At 37.0% G+C, this 27,339-nt stretch overlaps 1 protein-coding gene across 12 annotated transcripts in view; it reads left to right on the top strand.

Moving 5' to 3' along the window:
• MPDZ (multiple PDZ domain crumbs cell polarity complex component) overlaps positions 1 to 27,339 on the top strand; it is a 100,280-nt gene that overhangs the window by 27,321 nt on the left and 45,620 nt on the right. For 5 of the 12 annotated variants that reach the window (XM_069000801.1, XM_069000802.1, XM_069000800.1 and 2 more), the window contains exons 10-23: positions 558 to 646; positions 2,310 to 2,505; positions 3,815 to 3,913; positions 5,859 to 5,938; positions 6,645 to 6,791; positions 8,005 to 8,172; positions 9,173 to 9,358; positions 12,044 to 12,253; positions 14,694 to 14,810; positions 17,368 to 17,526; positions 20,410 to 20,646; positions 21,605 to 21,728; positions 24,014 to 24,212; positions 27,105 to 27,146. In XM_069000801.1, the coding sequence (XP_068856902.1) occupies positions 558 to 646; positions 2,310 to 2,505; positions 3,815 to 3,913; positions 5,859 to 5,938; positions 6,645 to 6,791; positions 8,005 to 8,172; positions 9,173 to 9,358; positions 12,044 to 12,253; positions 14,694 to 14,810; positions 17,368 to 17,526; positions 20,410 to 20,646; positions 21,605 to 21,728; positions 24,014 to 24,212; positions 27,105 to 27,146 (2,053 nt within the window). The remainder of the gene's footprint in view (positions 1 to 557; positions 647 to 2,309; positions 2,506 to 3,814; positions 3,914 to 5,858; positions 5,939 to 6,644; positions 6,792 to 8,004; positions 8,173 to 9,172; positions 9,359 to 12,043; positions 12,254 to 14,693; positions 14,811 to 17,367; positions 17,527 to 20,409; positions 20,647 to 21,604; positions 21,729 to 24,013; positions 24,213 to 27,104; positions 27,147 to 27,339) is intronic. The other 7 variants (XM_069000804.1, XM_069000809.1, XM_069000812.1 and 4 more) reach the window with 4 other exon arrangements.

Below are 27,339 nucleotides of genomic sequence, written 5' to 3'. Positions count from 1 at the left end.
TGGGGATTTTAAAACTTTGTGTCCTTTTATCAAATACTGATACTGCAGTTAAAAGCTGGTTCAAATGTAGTCCTGTTCACTTATAATTTTCTCCGTTTGGCTCTCCAAACATGCTTTTTCTTAAATGGTTATTAAGTACATAGAAAATTCAGAAATTGCGAGATTAGTGTGTTCAAGCTGAGTTTTCTGTCCAAATCTGGCAAAAGTCAGAGATACGGTTTTTGTCAGTGTTGGTTTCAACATTTAGATTAAAGTAAGTTACAATATTTCTTGTTTTGCAGCAACAATTGTGAATTTGAGATTGTAAGATTTTGAATGAAATCTGCTTCAATGCAAGCAGACATTAATCTGGCTCATTCTTTTCGAAAATAATAATAATATGTATGTTTTTCTTAAATCATTACTTTCTTTTTGATTCTATGATTCTTTTATTATCTTACTTAGAGATTGTGTTTTCTTTTTTTTTTCCCTTGCTTTGACTGATGCCTTTAGTTGCATTATTTACATTGTTTCTAAATAACTTAGTTAACTTAATTTTTCCTGTTTCTTCATCCCAGAAGCTTCTGGTATTTTTGTGAAAAGCATTACAAAAGGCAGTGCTGTTGAACATGATGGCAGAATCCATGTGGGAGATCAAATTATAGTTGTAAGTAAACACAGGAAGAAGTGAGATCGCTTGTCTACAAAACTCTGCTTCTTTAAGTTGTAAAGAAAGGCTCATTTAGTACTTGCTTAAAATATTTACTGTCAGTGTTGCAATTCTTAGTCCTTTTTTAACAGATTATCTCAGTGCATGTTTTCTGATTATGCTACCTGCACATAACTTGTATTTCTTAAAAAAATCTGTTTTGTATGTGAGAATATATCATTATATATCCTCTTTATCAGTAGGAGGTTAGTAAGTGTGAAATTTCAAAGTTTGATTCAAATCGGGCAACTGCTTTCAAAATGATTTTTAAAAATGTGTCAATAAAGTTTTAGGTGTTCAGAGAAAGAAGAACATATTTTCATCTGTAAGCTGTTGGTTGTGTGGTGGAAATCAGGTCCTGAATGCAGGGAGTGCATTTTTGTGTCTCTCATAGATCTGTCCTTGCATTTGTGTGAAGACAGCACTAAGAACAGGTTACGACCTTTTTCCAAAAGTGTCCACATGTTTGTTTGTGGAAGTATGTATCTTTTTTGTAATGATTTATATGCTGAGTACAAATGGCTAAAATGAATTATTCCGAAGTTTGTTTTCTTCTACTGAAAATGCAGAAGGAGAAAATTATTTGAGTGATCTCAGACACAGAAGAATAATAAACATTTTTTAAATATGGTTTGTTTAAGTGTGGAGGAAAAATTAAATAGTCCCAGCTGATTTTTAATTACTTTATATTTAGAAGAATTTCAGACATGGATGACAAATGACTAATGGTCCAGGGGATTCATTCCTCATGTAGGAGGAATTAAAATAATGAAGTATATGTGTTGTGTAGATAGGCAGAAACAAATACAGGAGTCAAGGAACATAGTATTGTAAGAAGTATTTAAGAAATTTAAGGCCCTGTGGGGTAGATGTAGAAATAATGGGATATTGTGGAGTTTGCAGGGAGAAGAACAAAATATGGTGGGTGCTAGGGATAATGGGATAGAATTAAGAGATGCCAAAGTTTTGAATTTCAGAAAAAAAACCCCTGGGTTAATAAGATAATCAAATAGCCTCAAACAGAGGAGGCCAAAATTTTATTCTTTAAAATATTAAAATGATGACCTATCAATAACACCTGATTTGTTGCAACAGTGTTTTATTTGGAAATTGGACTTCATGGTGTTCATTAGTAGACTTCTCTGTATCTGAGTTTACTTGACCTCAGAATGACTGCTCTCTGTAGGTCTTTCTACCACAGTGGATCGATGTTTCTCTCCTTACTCTTCTCTCTCCAGAACTCCTAGCCATGGCTGTGTTGGCTTATTCACCCAGTATTTTCTCTTTGGAGGTAGGGATGGCTGAAGTGGTTGAGCAGAAAGGCTGCACAATATGCCCTGCACAGCACATGCTGTATCCTCTCCCACCTTGCAGAGCAGATCTTCCTGGCTGCACCATGGTGGGCACTCCTCCCCTCTTTGCTGTGGTGCTGGTTGTCACCTAGCTGTGGGGTACTTCAGTGGGAGTGCTTAGCATATCCAGTTACGTAAAGTTGTACAGGTTTTGTTCCTGCTCCTCCACTTGCTTTTTGCTTAGGCTAACAGATGCTAAGAGCTCACTGCATTGTTTTGCCCTGAACTTTTTCTTCCTGGGTGAACTGAAAAGCTGCTTAATCCTGCAGGTGGATGGAACAAATCTTCAGGGTTTTACTAACCAGCAAGCAGTTGAAGTTTTGCGGCACACAGGACAAACGGTTCGGCTCACTTTGATCAGAAGAGGTCTTAAGCAGGAAAATCGTATTCCATCCCAGGAGGACTTCAGTGCTCCTGTTGAAAAGGACTTACTCTTCCAAACAATGGATAGTACCACAGCCAAAGGTAATTAAAACTGGCTTTTCTGTAAAGTTGGCTTGAAACATTTTTCTTCTCAAATGCAAACTGGAAATAAAACGGGCCTGATTAATTCTGGGTACCTATTACAGATGGCAGAGCTGCTGTGCAAAGCTGCTGCACATGAGGGTGGAATTTTGTCTACTATGGTTTGATTAATCTTTTAGACACAGTGGTATTATTTGCTACATTTTCAAAGTGAGTGTTGAAAGATCTCTCCTTGATTGCACTTCTGGCTGAATTGCTTCAAGACTTTGATCCTGCAAATTTTTGAATGGTAAGAAGGCAGCAAATGTTTTATTCATGCTCAAGAGTGCATTCAAAAGGAAGCAGAGAAAGACCCTCCTTGATGAGCATAACCAGTCTCATCTCCTTTCACTCTTGTTACAAGCTACAGGTATGAGAGGAGTAGCCTGTATTTAGAAGTTGATAGGGTATTGACAATGATGTGTAAAATGTTCAGAAGCCAAAGACCAGTATTAATTTTGCTGCTGATGACATGAGATTAGTGCAGCTTTAACTTACATATTCTGCACATATTTAAGTGTATGTACCAGATCTTGAAAGTCAGTGTGTTTAAACACAAAATATCCTGCACAAGGGCCAGAAGCACAAAGCAGCTGCTTGTGTTGTAATTTGGTGTCAGTGAAAGTATATCACAAATAGTCAATGGATGCCTAATCCCCACCTTGCACAAGATTTTCAAAGACCCGCTAGCATGTTACCTGTATGTCATCCTCTCACTCCTACCTTTAATAAGAAATATAGATTAAATGTTCAGAATGCTGTTTCTCTAGCCAGCAGGTGTTCAAGACATCTGACAGGCAGAAACATGCATAACAGAACTTGATGGTAGGAGGGGTTTCCTACATATGAAAAGTGTGCCAGGTGTGCAGATCTCTAAAGTCTGTAGCATTTATGTTTTCAGTGTCAGCTTTCTGAATTGCACAAAGGAAAAAAAAATAAATTAATACAAGATTGCTAAAAGATGTTATATTTAGATATATTTTCATTCAGTCATAAAAATACAGGTACTGATAGTTGTGCTGGGTTTTTTGTTGTTTTTTTTTTTTTTCCATTGAAAACTCACTGGAGAAGGCAAAGCAGTAATAGAAGACAATGTCTTTGAAATGTGATTTTTCTTCTGGGCCCTCATGCCGGATTTCATTTGCCAAATATGTTACTCTAAAGTCCAGTGGAGAAGAGAGTTGGTGCCCCAGAGCATACCTGTGAGCTTGATGAGTATTAAACATAAAAAATAGCTAAATAGCTGAAAAGATTTCTTCTTTTTTTTCAGATAACAATGAAATAGAACAGGCGTCCCCATCACTGTCATGCAGTGCCAGTGTGGTAAATATTGGAGATGACATGAAACAACAGGAAACAGGTTCACAAGGTTTAATATTTTATTTTGTGAAAATGCACTTCAGTGTACTTACACAAAGATCAGGTGTTTTGTGCATCTTTCCATCTTCTGTGCATTCTGTAGCTGAGGTAGAACTACAAAGTCAAAGTAGTTGTACATTTAATCGTGTACTCTTGATCATGAGTGCTGTAGGAACAGGACTACCATATGTGCCTGCAAGTAATTACATGCTGAAGATGTCACATGAAGCAGTCTGCTTTGGCTACATGCTCAGCCCTCTCCTAGTCTAGGTTTGCATAGCTACTCTTTTTAGTTTAGTCTAGGAAAATACCCTTTTCCTCCCCATTCCCCATTATCTTTACAATTGTCTGCAGCTGCCTAGCTACAGTTCCAGGGCTTCTACATCTTCTGAAAAATTTCCTTTTCACAAATTCTTGGGTTTACATTTATTTCAATCTGTATTGTCTGATAATGTTTGAAATTCAGTCAGTTCTGGTGCACTGATATTTTCCAAATTTTCCCATACACTTTGTCAAAATTTTTATTTCCTAATGGGTATTTTTTTCCTGCTTGAGATCCTAGAACACTGTTCTGCATTTCAGAAGTCCTGTGTAATGATATGTTTTTCAGATTCAGACATACCTTGATGTGTTAACTTGATGTGTAACATTTTTGTGCTTCCAGAGTAAAAAGGGGAACTGAAAAGTTCTGCAAAATGTATCTTTTCATAAATTATGCTTTTTGATTTTCCTGGATAGCTGAAGGCATTTCTTTTTAATGTCTTTCCTTCAGATACTGTGTCTTGGCTTTGGGGAAAGTAATATCCTATTTGAACACCATGCAACATCTGATTTTATGCTTAGTAATGTCTCTGAGCAATGACTAGACTTAAAACAGTGTTTGAGGCTCTTAGTCGTTTTCTATTCTTACTAAAATCAGTGGGATTCAAGAACTTTGTAATAAAGATCCTTGTCTTTGCCTTTGATGAGCATTCAGATCTGAAGAGTTTATTTTGATATTTACTGTAGACACAGCCAAGACCATGGACCTTGAATATGTAGTATCCTGTCAAACCTGCTGTGTTTGCTGGCTGTTGTATCTAAATACTAATTTTTATTGCTTTCTGCTGTAGAGCCTAGACAATGTGAATGAGGGGAAAATGAGCAGGAAGAAAGCATTTCCCTTTTTTTCAGACCTGCAGATAAATGTTCAATAGAATTAAGATTTTCCACAGTTTGCTACCTAGCCTGTCACTGTACTTTCCCCCTTCCTTTCCAAGTTTGTTGCTGTTCTTTAGCTATTAGAATTTTATGTCATTGTATGTGGGCATATACGTGAGTAGCAAAAAAAAAGAAAGAAAGCAAAGAGGTTGGACTTCTTGCATTCTATTATTGACCTCTAGGGCTTACAGTAAAGTCTTTCACAGTTGTGCTCATGGTTTTAAAAATAAAAAAAATCTCCAGATTTTGTTTTTGGACATCCTCTGTAAAATTCAGGGTCTGTCCAAAAGGATCAGCACACAGTTTAATTCAGGGGGATGGCTAAAATACTTAAAAATGTAGTCTGATCAGCCCACATGTAGTCTGATTTAACATAGGGCATGAATGCAACCTTTTAATTTCCTTTGTGCCTATTATCTTGAAAAATGGCAAAGAATTGACTCACCTCTGAGGCTAGTGTAAATACGTATCCTTTCTTCATAGCCACATACACCAAATTATTTGACTGAACTTCATGTCTTTCAAAATACACAGTTAGTTTTGCATGGCTGGAATCTTAATACTATTTTGTGAGTTTTTCCTCTGGTAAACTCAAGCTTAGTGAGACTAAACATACCAAGGTTGTAGTCCTATTTAGGACAATGACGTCATGGGAACGATTGTGTCACTGTGCATGTTCTATATACTTTATCAGCTATAGGAATTGACTAGATTTTTTAATTCTTTGTCACAGTAATTTTAAATATAAATTTTAGATTTCCAGCTAACTACTACAGAAGAAGCAACTACAAAGATGAAATGGCAGAGGATTATGGGTTCGAATTACGAAATAGTGGTAGGTAAATTTTGTTTACTATTGTTAAGTGCCCTTACATCTGTCCATCTGTTATGCTGACAACATATGGATAGAAATATGTTTGTATTGTATTTGTTCCTTCATGTATAAAAATGACATATACGTTCCTTAGTATGTTGAGATTATTTTAATTATAGATTTTGAATGTAGATATGTATTTTATCAAAACCATAACAGACTCATTAGATTACTGTGCCCATGACTATTGTTTCACCGATTTTCTAACTTCAGGAGGATAAATGTGTATTAGAGAAAAAAACAATATTTAATATTAGTTTCAAAGCTCCCTTCATTAGCTAGAACTTGAGACTTCATACCCATTCTGCATACTGAATAAGTGGTTTAATGTAACAATGTAAATAATTCATAGAACGTATACTGTAGATACAGATTAAAAGTGGTATCTGACTTTAGGAGATACTGCAAAATCGTGTGTCATAGATGTAGTGTCTGCAGAAGTATGTATTATTAGATACATTGTTGTCATAAACAGTTCTCACTTGTATATTGCAAAGTGGCATGTGATCAAAGAGTTAGTTTTTACCTGACTGTCCCCATTACATATGACAGTATTTCTGGTTTCTCACTTCTGGAATTTTGACCTCATTACATGTAAATTAAAATGGAAGATAACAGATCTGGCTGTAAATATGACAAGTGTAACCATTTCTTCATCTTATTTTAGGTGGCTGTGGTTAACAAGTTTAGTGAAAGCAGTGGGTTAGGGATAAGTCTTGAAGCTACAGTGGGTCATCATTTCATCAGATCTATCTTACCTGAAGGGCCAGTTGGACGAAGCGGCAAGCTGTTCAGTGGAGATGAACTGCTGGAAGTAAGATAAAATACTACTCTATCTGGGTCCGCATTCAGTAAGGTTTTTGAGCCATAAGTTTCTTCTTATAGGTTATGACCATGGGAGTGATGCATACCTAACTGCATGCCAGTTAGTGGTTGAGTAGTCACTTCATATGTACTTACATATATTTATGTGAATAACTATGCTTACATACATTTCTCATCTGGTACCTGACTTTTCACATACAAACATGAGTCTCTGTTGTGGTCTAAGCTCAGCTGGCAAGTAAGCACCGTACAGCCACTTGCTTACCCACTCCACTCACCCCCAGCCTGGTAGGATAAGGAGGAGAATCAAAAATAAAACCTTTTAAGTGGAGATAATGGCAGTTTAATAATTTAAACAAAGTATAATAATAATTATAATGATAATAAAAAGGAAAAAAAACCCTCAAGTGATGCATGATGCAAGTGTTCACCACCTGCTGACCAATGCCAGACCTTGTACCTGAGCCCTGATCACAGCACACACAGCACACCTTCCAGTTAACTCCCCAGTTTGTATACTGGGGGCATAATGCTCTAGGGTGTGGAATATCCCTTTGGTCAGTTTGGGTCACTTATCCCAGCTGTGTTCCCTCACAGCTTTTTTTGGTTTTTTTGTACCTCCTCAATAGCAGCACGTGAGACACTGAAAGTCCTTGATTCAACTTAGCAGCAACCAAAACATCAGTGTGTTATCGATGTTATTCTCATACGGAATTCAAAACACAGCTCTGCACAGCTACTGAGAATAAATTAACTCTATCCCAGCTGAAACCAAGACAGTCACCAAAAAAAGAATATGTAGCAAAAGCATTAAGACTGGATGGGATTATCCCTATTCAGTGAAGGGACTAAACACCTAATTACTTTTCTAAATTATTTTCTTGGAATTAAGATGTGAATTTGGTTTACATAAATGCAAGAAATATGAAGCTACAGTGTATGTGGTGTTTGTAGGATGATGTCATGGAATTTAAAAGACTACACGTTCAGTTTGATGTGTACCTTGGTGCTGAGCACCAAGTTGAGTAGAAATTAAGGGTTGGAAGTGTCTATTAGCATGAGGATTTTTGTTGCTTTTATTTTACTTTTTTTTTAAGGAGGTGATAAGTGAGTTGGGATTTGCTTGGGTTTTTTTACTCATTTTTGCTTATTGTACTTATAAATACTCTGTAGTTCTAACCATTGTGTATTTATTTATTGAGGTGAATCAGATCTCTCTGCTTGGAGAAAACCACAAGGATGTGGTCAGTATCTTGAAAGAGCTGCCTATTAAGGTGACAATGGTGTGCTGTCGTCCAGTAGCTCCACCCATCACTCAGCCAGAAATACTAGAGAGTCTAAGCCTGTCTGAGGTTCAACTCACAGAAAAGGTATTTTTATCTTTAAACAATCACTGACAATGACAGTTTCCTTGAGAAAAAAACAGATTAAGTTCTTCTATATGATTAGAAATATGTTCTAATATTTTTTAAATTGGAGCCAGACAAATAGGAAACAGCAAATGATGTTTATCAGCCATTTTTAGGCCACCAGAAGGTATGAATCCTGCCTGGTCATAGATAAAAATATTCTAGGATGTGGGGCTGTCTTTCTAAGTACTGTACTTTATGTTGTGTAGGTGAGATACAGAGGTATGGCAAGTTGAGCTGTGTGTTCTTTAGAATCTGAGTGTATTTAATCTAGTTTTGAGCTTTGCTTTCTGGGTTCACATTGCACATAACTGTTCACATTGCATTCATCGACTGACACTTCTGTCACTCGTAAGTGCATAGCTCTGGGCAGTCTGGTGAACTAACCATGTAGGAACAGCCCAGGGTGTAGTATACAAACCAGTAGCCTTTGTATGAAAAGAGAAGCAGTTAACTGAGTTCCAGGCAAGGCACCAAATTCAGCTTATAGTTTCTAAAATTCTCTATGAAACCAAGTGAAGAACAGACTGAAGAACAGTCTGTGTATGTACATGTGTGTTTGTTTTTACTTTTATTAAATATTCTGACTACTACTATACTATACTGTCAGTGTGATTGTTTAATGAGGGCATATTTTAGACATACAATTTAATAACATGTATTTCCTGTATTTTTGAATGCATATACTAATAAAGTTTTTTGAAGTTTTTTGTTTGACAGAAATTCCATTTTGTAAATATTTTTCTAGTCCGTAGTTTAATATACGTGGAGCATAGCTATAAAGGATATTTGAATTTTGTGCTAGGTTTATCAGAGTACATTAAATCTCCTGAGTGCATGTCTTCTGTATTTAGAGATATATCACCTAGTTTTTATCTTGTTTTTTTTTTAAGCAGGGGTTTGTCTCTACAGATTCACAAGTCTTTACATTTTATTGGTGATTTTTTACTGTTTTTATCAGGGTCACATAGAACTTGGATTCATTGGCTCCTCAGACACAGAGGGAACAGTTTTGGAAACAGCCGATGAGGGTCAGCGTGTGGAAGAGGTGCAAAACTCATCTTTGGCAATGTGGGAAACAGAAGTACAGCACATTGAGCTGGAGAAAGGGAGTATGGGGCTTGGATTTAGCATATTGGACTATCAGGTAACTTCTGCACTTCTTTGAATAGAGAACAAAGTACTTCGTATTGTTTGGATCTTGCAGTATGTTCTATATATTTTAAGGATAATTTTAGGCATTCCAGTAATTATATTACATATTCCTCTCATTGTATTAAGACTGCAGGTTCTAATGATGATGGTAATACTGGTTCAGAAAAACAGATAATCCATTGTATACTAGGGTTTTCAGAAAGCTCTCTTCTAGTGACGCAGGGACAACAAATGATGTAGCCAGCATATTTAGGCATTTAGCCATGTATTTTGCACCTGCAGTGAGGTGTTTAGGGCAAGATCCAATAAAGGACTTAAATGCTTAAAGCAGGATTTACTAAAATCCAGAACTGTAATTCTGAAATCCCTTGCTTATCTGCTGTCTGTCGAGGACATGCTTAAACATCCCCATCATTTTGTGTTTGACTTCAGAATTCCTAGATATCTAAACTATATTTTTTGGTGTGTCCCAATAAACAGCTTAGTGCCTGTCTCTTGCCTTCACTTGGTCAGGATCCCAGAGCAAATATTCCTTCTGTTCCCAGTTTTCCAGTGGATAATTTTTAATTGAACCTCAAGTAATTTCTCCCTGTGGTCAATGTAGGCTTTTGCTGAGCTGTTTTGTGGTGCTGTGGGATCAGGTCTCTGTCCAGATCTCTGTTGGATCTTGTCCCTAGGAGTATATGCACTTACATCTGGAGATCACTTCCAGGTGGAAATTATGGCCCCAGGGCACTCCTTAGAATTAACCTATGCCCTAGAGATTGCATTTGCGCACTGATAAGGAGAAGAGCAGTGTAGAGAAATAAGGTGAAGGATAAAGGCATAGTCAAGTGTCTTTTATGAATCAGTGACTACTCTTTAATATGTTGCTCATGATGCTCTGCAATCAGACATCACAGGTGAGCCTGAGTATTTGAAGTCCATGTCAGCACATGGTGAAACATATTTTTGCTTAAGCCTTTTCTGAGCATTAACACAAATGGTGGGTTCATATGTGGTTAGTGACTGAATTTTGTTTATGGATAACAGTACTAAAGGCTTGTGGGAAGTGCCTTAAATTGGTTAATATATTTTTCAAATATGAGTTAGTCTTACAACTTTAGTCAGCTTTCTGAAACTTAGCTTTTTTTTTTTTATGTTATAATACTTGTGTATTCTCATTTGTTCTCTCTTTCGATATGCAGTAAAAAAATTCACTGTCACTGAAGTTTTGCTTTCTTATAAGACTGTGAATAATAAATTTACACTGAGATTTATATTGGTATTTTGCTGTTTCCATCAAATTTTCAATTTATTTCCAATGAACAGTGACTAAAGTTAGGAGAATTATGTTCATACTAATGCATTCCTCATGTTTTATACAATGGCAGGCCTGTAGAAAAGTCTACATAATTTCTAACCTTAAGGAAGACTAGCACATAGACTAGAGAGGCTTGTTTCTTTTTTTTTTTTCCCAAAAAGTGTGTCAAGCAGTGCCATCTAAAGTTACAGTGTAAGTATTTGTTATTAAAATAGTGAGGAAGATGTCAGTGCTCAGGCTCAAGCGCTGTCTGCAGCACTGCTAGTTATTTCCACTTGTGAAGTGTCTTATTGCTCCATGGCATTCTTTTTACTGCATTAACTGCCATCAGATGATAAGGATCTTCTTGATGTCCTTCCTTCCTTCCCTCCCTCCATCAACACTTTTCTCCCATACCAGCTTTCACCAGTCTCCCTGTTCCTGTGGCTTTCTCATGTCACCTCGATGGTGTCCATCCTTTCAGATGTACATCTTGACATGGAAACTTGTTACAACTGTGTGCTGATTTCTAGATGTTCACGTTTCTCTACTTTTGCTATCAGTAAAGCTGTTACATGATTACATTTTTTGGGTTTTTTTCTGTTCATGCACTCAAGTGAACTGCATGTTGGAAGTATTAACATGATGTTCCTTGTGAATGTAGTTCTGTAAGAATCACACAAATATTTTGCATGTGTGATAATTGTTATAGCAGAATCATATGTTCCTGTTACTAGTATTTGATGCTAGCTTTTTTTATAAAAATCAGTGTATTGGAGGATGGTCACTTAAAAGCAGTTTTCTTTCTTAAAAGCAAACACCACTTTGTTTTGTCTTGTTGATTAGAGTCCTGTATCAGTACATTCCTGTCTCATGTAAGTATTTAATTAGGCATGTGCAAGAACTTGCCTCTTGAAGAGTGCTTTCTCAGTTGAGCAAGACCATGAAGTATCAGACAGTTATTGAAAAGCTCTCCTTTGTCCCCAGTCTACATTGTTACATTTGCCCCAGTCTACATTGCCCACCTGTGTCCTCAAACCTCTGAGTGTAAGAGAGGATGGCATTTGCAACACCGCTATTGCAGTAGGAAGTATATGAATTTCTGATGTGTATGGACAACACTCTGCAATTTAGTAGTATTTTGTACTGGAGATACATGATGGGACATCACCTACAAAGGAGTAATAATTTTCACGTTTAAGAATTAAAAATAAGTGGAGGTCTAAATGTATGGACCATACAGACAGGAGGGTTTGCTCCTACTGAAGGTTCATCTGGAGGGGAGCAACACTTCTTAACACAGCTCTGGTTAGTAAAAGCTCAAGAATAAAAATTCACCTCTCAAGATATAAAAGAGTAAAACAATGAAACCTTTTTCTTCCTTTATTTAATTAGGATCCTGTTGATCCAGCAAACACTGTAATTGTGATTCGCTCGTTAGTTCCTGGGGGTGTGGCTGAGCAAGATGGCAGACTTCTTCCTGGAGATCGGCTTATGTTTGTCAATGATATCAACCTGGAAAATGGCAGCCTGGAGGAAGCAGTGCAAGCACTGAAAGGAGCCCCAACAGGAACAGTTAAAATAGGAGTTGCCAAACCACTGCCTGTAAGGATTTGGGAATTCAGTGTGTACTTTTCATGTCATTCAAGCTGGTGCATACTGATCCTGACTTCTCCATACATTTTGTGTGTTTTGGGGTACACCTGGGTGGCCCAACTATTGTCTTGCATATAGGAGTGGCTTGGGTAGTGTATGGCTGGTGTAGTGATTGCAGGACCTAGCACACCTGTCTTGCAGCTGACAGAACAGCAAAGCACCTTGCAACCAGCAGAGTCTTTCAGGGCTGAAAGTTGACAGGGATAATATTGTACGCTGCACACTTCACATAGTTCTCTGAATGTGTGAGATGGTGACATAAAGTTGTTTTTATTTGATTTGCTTGGAATTTGCCAATTCCTTTCCTTTGCAGGGTATAGTATTGTTATGCCTGTTATGCTGCTCAGAGAGGTTGTTTGATTTATTCTGGGTGGTGTGTGGGAGAAACAACAAAACTTTCAAGAGGTTCAATAACAAATTTTTACTTACAAGCTTTATAACATTAAGGTAGAAAAAGGTGCTTTGCAAATTTTAAAATGTAGGCATTTTGGTTAGAAATGCAACACTATAAAAGCATAAAAGTAATACTTTTGGAAAATATATAAGGGAAAAGAGAAAGGATGAGGGTAGAAAGGCATGTAGTCACCACCCATGGATCCAGTGACAAGACTTGATTGTTGTGATTTTGATGCCCCTTGTTTGAACCGCTGGTAAGAATCTTGATCCATCAGGGATAGGGGAAACCCATGAAACACAAAGTTCAGTGGGTTAGTATACACTTAGGCTAGATGAGAATGTCCAGGTACTTCCCCTGGGATGGAAAGTTTTACACTGTCTCATGTAACACTGTAGATCATGAGGCATTTCTAGAGTCTTTGATGGTTTATGACATCTAAGATATTACAGCTTCCTCTCAGAACCACGTAGTTTAGCCAATTATAGCCCATGACAAGGCATGAATACCTTCAGGATATGTGTGAGTGTCTTGGCACTTCTCCAGAGGGGAGTTTTCACACCTGAGCCACTTGTGTAATGGACATGGTAAAAAGCACTATCTCACCTCACAGGATTTGCTTTTTACCAGCTTCTTCCCTTATCTGGCTCAAAACCCAGCTTGCAGTCTCTGGTGGTGTGTGTGTACACTCTCTGCATCTGGGTGGTTACTTTGTGCCTGGTCAACAAAGCACCTGCTGCTTCTGCAAGTGTTTGACTCATCGACCATTAGCATTCCAGTCCCTCACAAGTATATATGCAATATTTGTATTCATACAGCACACTTTGTTTATGTAATAGTGTGTAGTCTTCAATTTGTGTGCATCTATACAACTGGTTTTTTCCAGCTTGGCTTTAGAAGATAGTCTGTAACAATTCAAAAAAGGAAGTTGAAGGAGACCTGTGGTGACTGAGATAGTGTATCAGTAAGAATGCCAGTGAACTAAGGTCCCTGATGGGTTAAATTCAAATCAGTAGAATGGCATTAGTTCATACATATGAGGAAGATACCTTTCTCTATATTTGTAGGCCCAAGTGCAGTTTTAGGGGTTGATTTTTGCTTTTCATGAATTGATAATCTTGTAATTCTTGTGGATGTAGATACCAAATTTTCATTCTTAGTAGATCTTTGCAGAGAGAGTGGGAGGGAATGGCTGTAGTTTAAGTTCCCAGAAACTTTACTTTTCATAGTAAGAGAGTATGTTTTAACCTGCTCTGTTAAATTATTTTTTTTTTATTGGAGACTCCATATTAATTGCAATCAAAAATTTCATACTCTAGAAGATGTCACTTTAAAAGAGAAAATACGTGGGGGTTTTGTTTCTGTTCCCAAAAGTTGTAAACATATGGCAATCCTTCAGTATTTCCTTTATTATGCTTGCCAACTAATTTAACATTGCAAATAATCACTGCTTTTTTTGCAGTACTGGACAAAATGCACCTACTAACAAATTATATTGGAAAAAGCTATTGGTTTATAGTCAGAATTATGTTTTGTCCTCTAGAGTCTGGCAGATACAATTGTAAAACAGAGAGTGGATGAAATCTTCCTGCCTGCAAACAAGATTGCTCTGTGGCTAGCAAGGTTATAAAGACCTTTGCTACTAGGCTCTTTCTCTGTTGGCAGCTGTGGTGGCAGTTTTAGTATATCTTTATTAAGAGCAGAAATTGAAAATTAGCTTAGACTAAGTTGTGGGATCTGTGGTATACCTGGATAGGCCTTTTTTGTTACTTGGGGTTACAGAATGAGGTGTGAATCTGAATCAATTCAGGTAAATTTGAAAAAAAAGTTGTCTCTTTACCTACTGAATACTATGACTGTGGTTGAAATGAACTCTTTGCTACATTTGGAATCCATTTGCCTTTCTAAACAGCCCCCTGCCCCCCTTGCAGAATGCACTCTGCACCTCCTGTGTTCAGGCCACTCATCCGACTCAGAGCTTCGTTCTTTCTGCAGCTTTCACCTGAGGAGGGCTATGTCTCTGCTAAGGAAGATTGCTTTTTCTACACTGCCCAGTCACTTGAGGAAGAGGGGCCAGCTGATGCAGCCCTCTTCCATGCTGAGCTGGCTCTGGTTAGTGGCCCAACTTACCACAGATTTCTTCAGTCTTTGCATTTTGTAGTGAAAGGAGTTGCCTTGTCACTGTCCATTTATTACTGCTTATTTTTAGTGTTTGCTGTCTTTACGTTACTCATCCACTGTAGATGGGATGGATCCTGACATTGTAGAAACTGGCATCTAGAGACTTCAGCTTTTTGCATGAGCTGTGAATCTGGCCTGTGATATATTAATTACTGGGGGGAAAAAAAATATACTTTGCTGATGTTTTCAAAAGTGCATGGCTATCCTTGCATCCACTTGTCCTTGCATGCACTGAGCATCTTTTTGGAAATCTCACCTTTTTTAGAAAAATGTTCATGTGCTTATTCTTCTGTGTATCATAATACATCACTTCTTTACCATGGAAAGATTTTGATATTCCCTTTTTGCATGTAATCCAGCCTTACAAGGAGCTCTGTCTGTCTTTGAAAGGTGCAAATACTTCCTCCTAATAATATTCTTCAGCCTTCAACATCAATCAGTGATTATGAGATTTACAAGGTCAAAAGGTGCTCACTTGTACAAACAATGCGGCTTACCTGAGCATTCAGTGCCTTACATAGCCCAGAAGTTACCAATAAAAACTCAGATTAAAAAGACACAGGAAATAGGGCACTACAAAAAAGCAAATAATCCCCCAACTCCTCCTCCCGCAAAATAAAAAAAACCCCAACCCAGAATAGACGTGTATATGTATCTATTCTAAGTGTGTATCCTTATAGTTATTTTTCTGGTCTGGGTCTAATGTTGAAATTATTAGGCCCTTATTTTCTGGGGACTTGAGCAGGGAAGCATCTTCTAAACACCAGAACTTAGTTCACTACAGAAAAACTCAAAACTAAACAAAAACCTGAAATGGGTCCTGTCAAGGTGAAAATCTCTGCATTACTGCTTCCAGCATGTTTGCTGGTTTTTCACATTTGCAGATGACAAAGCTGGCTTATTAACTTCCCTTTAAACAGACTGCATGTTTTTAATTCTTCAGGTTGTTCCCTTTAGCAGTTAGATAATAGTATTTGTCTTGCTCCATTCATTGAGAAGAAGCATGAGTTTTATATTCTAAAGAGCCTTTAATTAAAGATGTGTTGAAATGATCAGATTAAAACTATCTAAAAATTTGACTTCTATCTGTGGTTCATATTTAAAAAAACCTGTGGAAAAAAGGCAAGGAAAATACATGACATAATAAAATTGTCAATCAAGTTTGTCAGTTTCTAATTGAATGTGCAAAATAGGAAACTAAATGTGCAGTCACCCAGCTGAAGATGTGTTTTCAGAGTGCACATATGAGATAATACTTTTTTGTAGACAGATCTGTACTCAGATTCTACAGATCTGTCCTGAATTTTCACAATACTTTTTTTAGAGCATAGCTTTGGTAAAATAAATATGTATTTTCCAGAAGATGAGCTGAGAGTAAGTTACAGCAAAGAACCAGTTTGAATTAGTAGTTAAGTCTTCAGGCTTGAAATAATAAAAAAAAAAAAAATCCTTTTTACCCTGAAAAGGAATCAATATGTTGAATTACTGCAGGTAATTGTTGCTATTGCTATAATGAATTCATAGTATGATGAACGACAGGGGCTGAAAAACAAGTTAGTCCCATCTCTGTAGGTGGGTGCACTCATCTGCTTCATACAAGTTTATTATATGGGCATGGCTCTTAACCCAGTGATCATTTTTGTTGGCCTGCACTATGTTCTTGAGCTCTGCTGGGGAGATAAAATAATAATCAAAGTGTAGTATATAAAGCAGCATAAATTAGGATTTTTAGGCTTAATTATATTCTAGTATTTGAAAGAATATGAGTCTTGGGAAAAATTATGTTTAATTTAAAAAAACAAAGGGCAAAAATACCCATCAACTCATGTCTATGTCTGAAACTCTTCTAAAAATTTTATTTCTCATAAATAAAAGAGAAATAGAGACACAGGAATGCCCATAGTAATCTTGTTGTCAAAACCAAAATAATTTAAAATCTATTAAAAATATAATGTAATGAATTTTTCATATAAATGAACACTGCAGTTTCCAGATGATTGTTTTTAAAAGCATATAAAAATAACTGAGCCTAAGAAGTTGAGTCAAGGGAACATTCCTGACATGTGGCACTAACTAAAGCTCATTATTTTTTCCATGCTAATGTTTTTAAAAGAAAATTTAAAAGAAAAGAAAAAAAGCCCTAAAGAAATCAAAATACTGACACCAAGGACTACAGTAGGATTCTCCCAATGCTTTGTACTTCTATTAATAGGCATGAGCCTGCCTCAGCCCCGCAACTTCCTCTGGTTTGGACTCTGGCTTTACTTCAGATATTCTTTGCAAGCTTTGAAGTTGTGGTAATACAGATTATTACTGGAAGCAGAAAATTTTCCTACTGCACTGTGCAAATGTAATTTCAATCTAAACACGGAATACCAAAAAAAAAAAAGAAGAAAAGTATCAGTATGTAGTGGCTGGTGTGCATGTGTTTGGAGCTTATGTGGTGTGATGGCAACAGCCTGGCTGATTGAATTGCTTTTGTTGTTAGGTGGACTCTGGCGAGGCAGATCTAGCGGATGAGTCCACTTTTGAATCACAGTATTCTCTAGAGAGAGACGTCTTCCAGGATTCAGTGACAGCTCTGCATGACAGCGCCTGTAGTGGTGAGGTGAACGACAGCTTTTCTCTTCCATTATCAACTCCAAAGGTAAAAATGAGGATGGTTTTATTGATGGCAAACTTTGATTTTAAGTGTGAGCACACTGTATTATCAGATAGAAATGTATTGTGTCATCATGGATCAAAATGCTCTGTTACAAAGTTAAATTTTTGTTTAGAGTAATGCTGACGTCTTGCAGATATCTTTGTTGAAGAGAGAGGCAGATAGGAGGCACAAAGCTTGGATTTTTGCTAGATAAGGCATGATTTAGCTGGAGTATGGTGAGGTGTTTGTAGTATTAAAGGTGTGGTGAGCAGTCTGTTAGAAAAATATAATTGTCATTCAAAGCATAGTGAAGAGTGGTAACACAAAATGACTGTGTTGCTCTATGGTATTTTAGTATGAAAAGCAAGAGTAAATTTTCATCCTAAGTTTTGCTTTTATGCTTCATAATTAGTATGTTTCTGTGGTTTTGAATGAAATTTTCATAATGATGCTGTAATTTAATATGTATCTATCAAAACTCTGCTAATAATTTTTATTTAAAGCAATAAATGAATATTTATTTAAGAGTGTTAAGAAGACCGGTAGCTTTTTTGGTTCTTGGTCACATACTCATAATGACCTGACTGTGTTTTGTTTCTTTCCATGGTTTTTCATGTTCATTTTTTCTTTTAAATCTTTAGATTTATTTCACTAACCTAAAGCCTTCCAATACCATTCTCCTAGCAGTCATCATTGAAAACCACTGGTTTTGCAGTCTGTGGTCTTGAGTAGAGTAGCTGCTGCTTTTTCTGCCACACCTGAGCTGCAGTAACTGCCGTTAACCTTTCTGGAATACATTTAGCCCTTATGAGACGCTGGTTGGAAAGCTAGATTCATCTTCTAATGGTTTCTCCTAATCCTCAGAAGAGCACATCACTGCTGTGCCAGTGGGACAGCTTGCATTGTTTAACTCTGTAATTGTTACTTAAATGGATTATGCATTTTACATGCTTAGGAGCATTTTGTGAGATAGAGACTGGATCTGCATTATGTAGTACATTGAGGCTCTAGAGACTCTTTAGTTATTTTCAGCAGTGACTTAAAGATAGCTTTGGTTTACGTGTTCTTTTAAAATGCCACGGTCCTGACTTTTCAGTGTTCATCTCTGTATACCAGTATGAGGTGAGTATTAAGTTCTCGTCAAGTAACCTATTTGTGGTTCACAAAACAAACACAGTGGGAAAATCTGTTCATTAATGAAGACTTTGAAGCAGGTGAAATGGAATAAAAATTAAAACAACACTACTTGATGCTATGAGGAATGCAGAGATATTTCAGTTATTTCTGGCTGCAGGGCACTTGGCAGGTTCTGAGTGTCACTTTGGTATCACATTTAAAATAGATGATGAAAAACATACTTAAAATGATGAAGATGCTCTAGTGAGGCCACATGTTACTATAGCTACAAATTCCTGGAATTATGTTATTCTTAAAAAATTACAGCATTGACTTTTCTTTAAGTGAAACAAAAATAAAAACAAGCATATGAGGCAACTCTTAACATGTATATATGACATATGAAATAAATGTTGAGTATAATCTGATGCTTGTTTTCACTGGTCTGGAAATGGATACAAAACAGAGTAGATGTCCCAGATGTATTTGAAACCTTGTAAAATAATTTTAATAGATTATAGTACTTGTGCTCTGTTCTCAGAAAGGTAGAAAATTATGTCATTGATTATATCATACAGATTAGTTGTATTTAGGCTTTGCTCAATTATCTTCTCAGCTGTTACTTAAACTACTTATTTGCTGGTTAGGCTTTTTTGATTCTTGCCGGGGGACAGAACAAGCATGTATGCACCTCATGGAAGTTGACAAAAATGAATTCTAAGGCTCTTGAGACAAAATGTTGCAAAATATCCCCAAATCCTGGGAATCTTTCCAACTTTTTGAAAAAGGAATAGAACAATTAATAGGACCAGTGGATAACAACTAAGACAGATAGAGGTAGTTGTTTCTGACTACTTTTTTTGCTTTTCAGAGGAAAATCCCTAATACTGATACAGAGCCTGTAAGTCTAACTTCTGAGTCCTCGATGTATCTTTTTAAAATCTATTAGCATACATGTTTTTAAAATAACTTATTTTAAAAGGTCAGCTAGAGAATATTTGAAGGTTTTTTTTCCAGAATGTTGTGATTATTGAAATCCCTTGAAACATTTCAAAGGCAGCGCCTCAGAGCTGTGGAAGTCTAAACGAATGTGTAGAGAACTTAGTCCTAGTACTGTAGCCATAATTGTTAGATTTGCAATAAGTATTATCCGGTAAGCTTCTGTAATTGCATTATTATATTTCATTGTTGTGACACTTCAAATCCCCCGTATTCACTTTTTGCTGAGGTTTGACCAAGTTTGTATTTGTCGCTCTTTCTGAGGAAGAGAAATCTTAATATGTTTCTGCTCAGTTAAATGGATGATTATGTTGCATTCTTATGTCTGAGCTGTATGGAATTCCTCTTTTCTTGCTAAGTGTGCTGAAAGTAAAGACATTGGTCTTGCAAAGTTCTTTCACCTGAGAAAAACAATTGGATGCTTGAATTTTAAAAACTTACTGGAATTATGTCTACTATGAGAATGTGTAAGTGAATGTTACTTTGCTGAAGTTAGTAGAAAGTTATTGAAGAGTACCAAGTTAGAGTTAGTAACTTACTATACTGATTTCTGGTATTATAAAGCAGAAGAAATTGTTTAAGAAATCAAGTTCACTGTATAGTAGAATGAATGCCTGTTGGCAATTGTAGATGAGGTTGATCTTACTGATCTTACAGCAGTATGTTTAAATTCTATGAGATTAGTTTTTGTTTAAGGTTTTAGCATGATATGTCATTTTGAATTATACTACAAATGAATGGTAACTGTTCATTGTCTCCTGTGTTGAACAGTCTGTTGGAGAGGAATGCCCAAATGCTGCAGCTGATTTCCATGTATCTGAGAAGAATCTGTACAACATGAATCTGGATCAGAGACTGAGAGACGAAAAGTCTGTAGTGGACTGTAGCCTGGAAACTGCAAGTGATTTAACTAAAACAGATCTTCTGACTCTGGATGTTTCGGATATCAACCAAAATGAAAGTGAAAATACAGCAACATGGACAGGATCTCAGACAGCACCAGAAATTGTACTAAATATAAGCCTTGCTACTACCCCATAGCTTGATCCCAATGAAAAAGCAGTTATTTTCCTTTTTTTTTTGATAATAATTTAAAAGTGTACAGAAAGCCTATAATTAGGCCAAAGAATTTCGTACAGAAATTGTCACTGGCCAACAACCACATGTAGTTCTTTGATTATTAATGTCCTTCAAATGTGTGAGCTCACATCAAAACTTCAGGATTTAGAAATTTCCAGCAGGGCGTAATTTCTGGCATCAAGATAGAATTTCCTCAGAGCCTAGCAGTACAGGGGCATATACAAGTCTTCTAAGGCCTCACATCATTAGATACTGCTGGACCACAGTGTACCCACTGGGCAGGACATGGGAGTTTTTGTAGCCCTTGTTAACCTTCACAGGGGCATGAGTGCAAGTAGGAGGCCCATAGCTGGAATCTGGCCTAGGAATCCAAGGGGGAGTGGTGTTAATGTCCTGCATCATGGTGTTCTTGCAAGCCTGTGCAGTTCAGCTCACAAACTGACCTGTGATGCTGCAGTGTGCAAACATACTATTCCTTTATGTTTCAGTCACTGTGACATGTGTTTCTTATTTATTCTGTTCAGTGGTTTATTAAGAAATGCTTAAAAAAGCTGCAATTTCATACAAGATTTGTTACTTTAGTACTGGCAAATTGTCAGACATCTGTGATGAATGAATCTGAGGCCCTTGAATTCATCTTACTAATTTTGATGTCCCTAAATTAAAATCATGCTTTTTGGTAGATTTAGTATATTGCCTGAATGAAAACAGAAATCATGATGTTTGTTTGATCTTTGATGAACTGACTATACTGACTATATATGTGTGTATAAGGAGTCTGACTTAATTATGTCCATGGCTTTTGTATAAGGCAAAAGTAGTTGAGATCGGTATGACCAATCATATTTTTATGTTGGTAATCTGAACTAATGTTATTTTTCCTTAGGATCAATTGCTTTTAATGGAAAAGAGATGCCCAGTATCTTTGGAGGGAAGTTCCACACCCCCAAATTCAGTCAAAAACATGTATGAGAAGACTATCACTATTGCAAAAGGCAATTCAAGCCTAGGTAAGTTAGCGGACTTTTTTTGTAACCTCTTCAGGAATATGGATTTTGATTTCCCTTGTATGTTTTATTAGTAAAAACTAAATATTTTCCATTTAGTGGGGACAGGATATTCATTCTTTGCTGCTCTCGTCCAAATGAATCCAGTGGTGACACTGGATTCATTTGCTCTCACTGTGAACACAAAAGTGAAATGTGCAGTCTCACTGAGAATTTATTTTCTCATAAAGGAGTTTAGTCTTTCCTAAATGTTAACAGAACAATTTTAATGCATTTTCAATGTCTGTACTAATACAGTGGACAAACAAGATATAGCCAAGGAATCCTGTAGAAGAACATTATGGTCAAAGAGCTGCAGACAAGACTTTCAAGTAGTTGTTAGCACAAAATGGTCTTGTTTCCTGAGGATGGTTAAAAGGGTCTAAACAAGCTGTTTTCTTTCTTGCCTCAAATTTGTACTTGAATCCAAAGTGCCTCAATGTTTCTGAAAATCATGTTATTGATAAATTTAATAGCTATTATTTTTGGCTTAATGATACTATCATTTTGTAGTGAAGTTCAAAGTTTTTAGGTATCTGCACTCTGGAACTTCCTGAGCATACTGACTAGAAACACGTTTTGGAGTGAACACACACAACAGATGATAGTGTTTTTCATTGTCCTATCCTGCTCTCTGGTGTAGCCCTGGGCAGTGAGAGGGGGAGAACAAGAATAGAACCCTCCAAGAACCCACACCAGGAAGGCTTTGTGTTGAAAGGCAGTGATGTGTCCCTCCTGTTCACAGCTTGTGTGTTCGTTTGATTAGATTTAGGTTCCTGGTGCTGTTTCTTCCAGCCAACTGCATATTCTTGAAGACTCTCTGGGATTGACAGGGCAGGACTTTATGTTGGTGCTGGCTATTGGCAGTAACTCCTCAAGTGCTTTAAAATGGGCTGTCCACAGAACTGGATGTTTATAAACAGTCCCCAGTCGGGACTTCCTTGCTGTGCAGAGGTGGGTGTCAGTCTATTACAGCTGTGATGCTGTATTTCAGTGGGCGCCTTGACCTGGAGTAACCTGCTTTGTGATGGCTGGATGCTTGGTCTGCGGCGTATCACCTTCATGAAACAGCCATCCTTCAAAAGGGCTAATTAAAGTCAGGGTCTTGAAAACAGAACGATGTAGAAAAGGCTGATACAGGTATAAAGTTTATCTTTCTTTGGGATGAGGTGCTCGGTTAACTACTACCTTTACTGGCCTCATTGCTAGGCTGTATCAAGTGCAGGTCACAATTCATTTTGAGGCATCTGGATTTTGTATAAAAAAGTTTTCTTTGCAATAAACTCTTCATTCAGTGGAATAGGTTTTCATTTATGTGTATGAGTATTTTAAGTGCAGTGAACATCAAAGCAAATTTCATACCAAGCGTAATACAGCCTGAAAATACAGACTTGGGGCAGGGTGCATATTGCAGACATTGTATGCATGAAAAATAAGACTGGTCTTGATATGTACAAAGTATGAATGTGAATATTGCTTTCTTCTGGCTTTTGACTGTACCATTTTTCTTCCAGTCTGAGTGTGCTCTGGCCTGGGAAGCAGCCTGGGCACAGTGACAGGTTTACACACATGGCTTCTCTGCTTTTACCTTCCATTTTTAAAAAAGGAGCTGAGTCAAGAACTATGAATGATGTTGAAAGCTGCAGCTGCATCAATTAAATAATTTAGAGTTGAGAACTGGCACTTCTTTTTTCCTTTTAAATGGTGTCACCCATAGTTTGCAGCAGCTCTTTAAAGCCAGCCACAGCTGGAGCTTTAACGTTTGGCTGTGATTATTTAAAAGATAAGAAGCACCCAAATGCAGAAGAGGAGCTGAAATCCCATTTTCCTGTGCAAAAGTTTTGCCTATTAATTACCTGTTTAATCATTTCACCTTCTTTCCAAAGAGAGTTGCCATAAACAAAAGTAAAATGTGTATAAACCCAGCGAACTATTAGTAGAGTGGAAACTTTAAATTGTTTTTAAGCAATTTTATTATCTTTCTTATTTTTTGCTTTAATTTCCACTGTCCCAAATTTTTTTGTATTGAGCTGAGTATGTGAAATGACAACAAGGTAAAGCTACTGTGATTGTGATTTGTAATTGCTATCTCAAAGGGTGAGACTAAGAGCAACATTTATAGGCTTGGTGATATTGATAGGTCAGCTGACTGACTTTTCTTTTCCCTGTGCCCCAAGTTGCATTTCTTTATCTTGGCACCCAGAGCTGTGGCTCAAAGACATTAACTATTTCATGTGTTTTTTGTGTAGGGATGACAGTAAGTTCTAATAAACATGGTTTGGGAGTGATAGTTCGCAGTGTCATCCATGGAGGCTCAATAAGTCGTGATGGACGGATTGGTGTGGGGGACTGCATCCTGTCCATTAATGAAGAGTCAACCACTAACTTAACCAATGCACAAGCCCGGGCTATGCTGAGACGACATTCACTCATTGGACCAGATATAAAGTAGGTAAAACTAGATGATGAATTATGGTAGGAGAAAGCTAATAATAATTTTTTTTTTTTATTTATGCAAGTATTTTAAATGAAAATTTTGTTATTTCACATGAATTTACTGTTAAGATGCAGCTTCAGATGGGTAATTCACCTTCTGATTACATTTCCAAGGCTTTCAAAGATGAGATCACTTGTATGAGAAGCTTCAGATGTTCTTAGAAATTACTGTCATGAGTATCATCATCATTACTGCCCAGCCTAGTTTTATGAAAGAATAGGATTAGTCAGAATTTTGCATTCATAGTATGACTCTTGTAAAGAAAGTAACAATTTTCTCAAGATGTTTGTGATTCTTGAAGGTGGACTGTCCTGGCCGTTGCACAGGTGATTTAATTTGATTTTTTAATGGGTTTTGGTTTCAGTTGCCAGATAGAAAGTATGAAATATTATGTTGATGCAGATATTAATGCTTAAAACATTTCAGTACCTCTGTGACCAACAGTAGAAACACTCTGTTTTGTGTAGTTACTTCCAATTTTTTATTAGTACATGTGAATGAGCTGTTGCTCATGTGCATATGAATGAGCTCTGCTCCTGGTAGTAGTAGTTTTAAACTTCCAATAATTAATACAAGTTTTGAGAAATCCACTTGATGAGAAAGTTTCTTCCTCTCAAGTTCAAACAATTGACAGAATTTTAACTCTGCCTTAAGGTACAATTCTATCTAGCTGCTGTGGCTGTGGAATTAACTTTGCCCACAAGCATCATGTAGAAATGAGGCTGTTCCTGAAGTTGTGGGTGAAGCTGTAGACACACCAAAGCTGGGTTTACAGCTTCAAAACCTAGTGGCTGTTTTCTCTGTTTAGCCTGTTACATTGATTGAGTCAGATATGCAAATGGGATTAATGGAGTTGTTGGTAATAAAAGCCTCTACTTATTTGAGAGGGTGGCCTTGAAAGAATCAGTCCAGTCCCAGTGTGGTTACAGATAACTGTGGTTAGAACTGAATTCAAAATGGACAGCCGGGCATTCCATACTTGCCCAGAAGTATTCTAGTTTGGAAGAGACCTGGTGTTTTGGGAACAGGTGGGCAAAGTAACTTCACTGTGGGCGGTAGGTTTACTTGCCTGCCCCACAGCTGTCATGCATTTAAGATTATGATTTAATGTAAGCCTATTTAAATAAAGGGATATGCTCATATAACGAATTACATTGTTGTCAGTGCTGTCAGGAATATAAGTGAGTCAGTGTTGATAAAGTGTGACATTTATTACTGTAGGCTTCCAAACTACAACGCCAACTGTCATGATTGAAATCGGTTGTATGTGTTTGCATGCCTGTGTGTATCTGCTTAGAGACACAAATGCTTCAGCACCATTTTTCTATGAAGAGTGTTTTCTTAGTGTTGTTGTTACATGATGAAATATAGATGTGTTCATTATTTGTATTTATCCTTTTATAGCTGCTGTATTTTATGCTGTGTGACTACATGTTTTGTTTTGTAGTCGTATTCTTTTGCAGATATGTTGGAAATACTAAAATCTTGCCTTAGATGTGGAGATTTAGATTTTCCAGAGAAAAATGCATCCCGTTTCTGAAAGATACTGCAGAAAAGGGGCAGTAGCTGTTTTTATTCTTACTCAAGATTTTTGTCTTTTGCTTTGTTTTTATGTCTTTGTTGCATTCCTATGACAAGTTTTAAAGTGAAGCCAGCTTCTCCACTTCAGAAACAGGAAGACTAAATCCTTTGGTAACTTCTAAAGGAGCCTTGAAAGAAAAATGACTATTTTTGGGGCTACGCAGTTTTGTTATAAAACTATTCAGCATAATGAAACTTTTCTTTAATTTTTAACTTGCAGGAACATTACAGGATGCCAGAAAAATATTATGATACAAACATGTGGGTAACATCCCAAATCAGAAATTTGGAGATGAGGAGCTTCATGTTCAGATAGTTCTTCATTTTTGCTGAGAAGCATATACACAAACCTCCCCTGCTCCCGCCTCCCCCACCCCCATATTTGTCAATTCAGAGCTAATGTGGCACTTCACCTTGCAGCATTTGTGATTTAAGGGCCAGCATTTCAAAGATTTAAGTTGAATCTCTTTGGTGTCTTACTTGGAAAACAAGGATATGCTAACACTCAGACATGATCGTGTAGATATCATTCCTCTTAGTCCTTACTGCAAAATTTACCCCTTAACTTTTAGACTGAGCTTTTTTGGAGTAGCAGGGTTCCCCAAAAAGTGATTAAGCAGAAGTGTTTTGCAAGCAAAACTGTATTTCAAACAGTGGCAAATAGTATTTGCAGAGAAAACACAAAGCCATTCTTACTGGCCATGTAAAGGCATTGTTTAATTTTATTAAAGGAAATTCGTTTTTGAATAGTTCAAGAACCAGCAATCTGAGTTTCAGAGTTGGGTATTTAATTTTTTTCCTCTTTGTGTGTGGAAAACCAGATGTGTGGCCTTACCAGAATGTGTTCTGTTTCACTTCTCACTCTACCTTGCCAGGAGCTCTTTTATTTCCGTAATAATAGCCAATGCTTTGTGCTCAGCAGCAGCTGCTTGTAACATCTGTCAGATAATTATAAAGCTGAATTAGAATTCACCTGACTAAACTGGAGGAATGAATTCCTGATCAAGAAATAAGAGAGATTGCAGTTCCATTTTCCATGCGTCATAATAATCACTGCTATAGACAATAATAAAGGGCAGATGTTTTCTGGGTTAGATGTAGATGAAGTGGAGGTGGAACGGGACAAAAAAACAGAAAGGAAGAAAAAAAGGAACAGCTCACACTTCTACATCCATAAATATGCCTCTCGCATTCATCTTGAGACATTGATATTAATTAACACCATTGTAAAAAGACACTACATCATATGCTTCACATTCTAGATCTTCTCCAGCACCTGCTGATGATCAGGCCCTCTGTTATGTGTGAGTATTGGCGATTCAGAAACTCATTATGGCTCTGTGTTGCAACTTGTCTGTAAAATCATTCCATGCTTTTATGACATCAATAGTAATGTCAGGGATATATCCAGATATAGGTACATATTCTCTTTCTCCTCATGTATGTATATGTGTGCATGCACATGTGGCTGCACATGTAGATGTGTATATATTTTTT

Source organism: Aphelocoma coerulescens (assembly GCF_041296385.1).
Source record: "Aphelocoma coerulescens isolate FSJ_1873_10779 chromosome Z unlocalized genomic scaffold, UR_Acoe_1.0 ChrZ, whole genome shotgun sequence".
Lineage (NCBI taxonomy): Eukaryota > Metazoa > Chordata > Aves > Passeriformes > Corvidae > Aphelocoma > Aphelocoma coerulescens.
The sequence above is the reverse complement of the archived record's forward strand: the minus strand, read 5'-3'. Positions and strand labels throughout refer to the sequence as shown.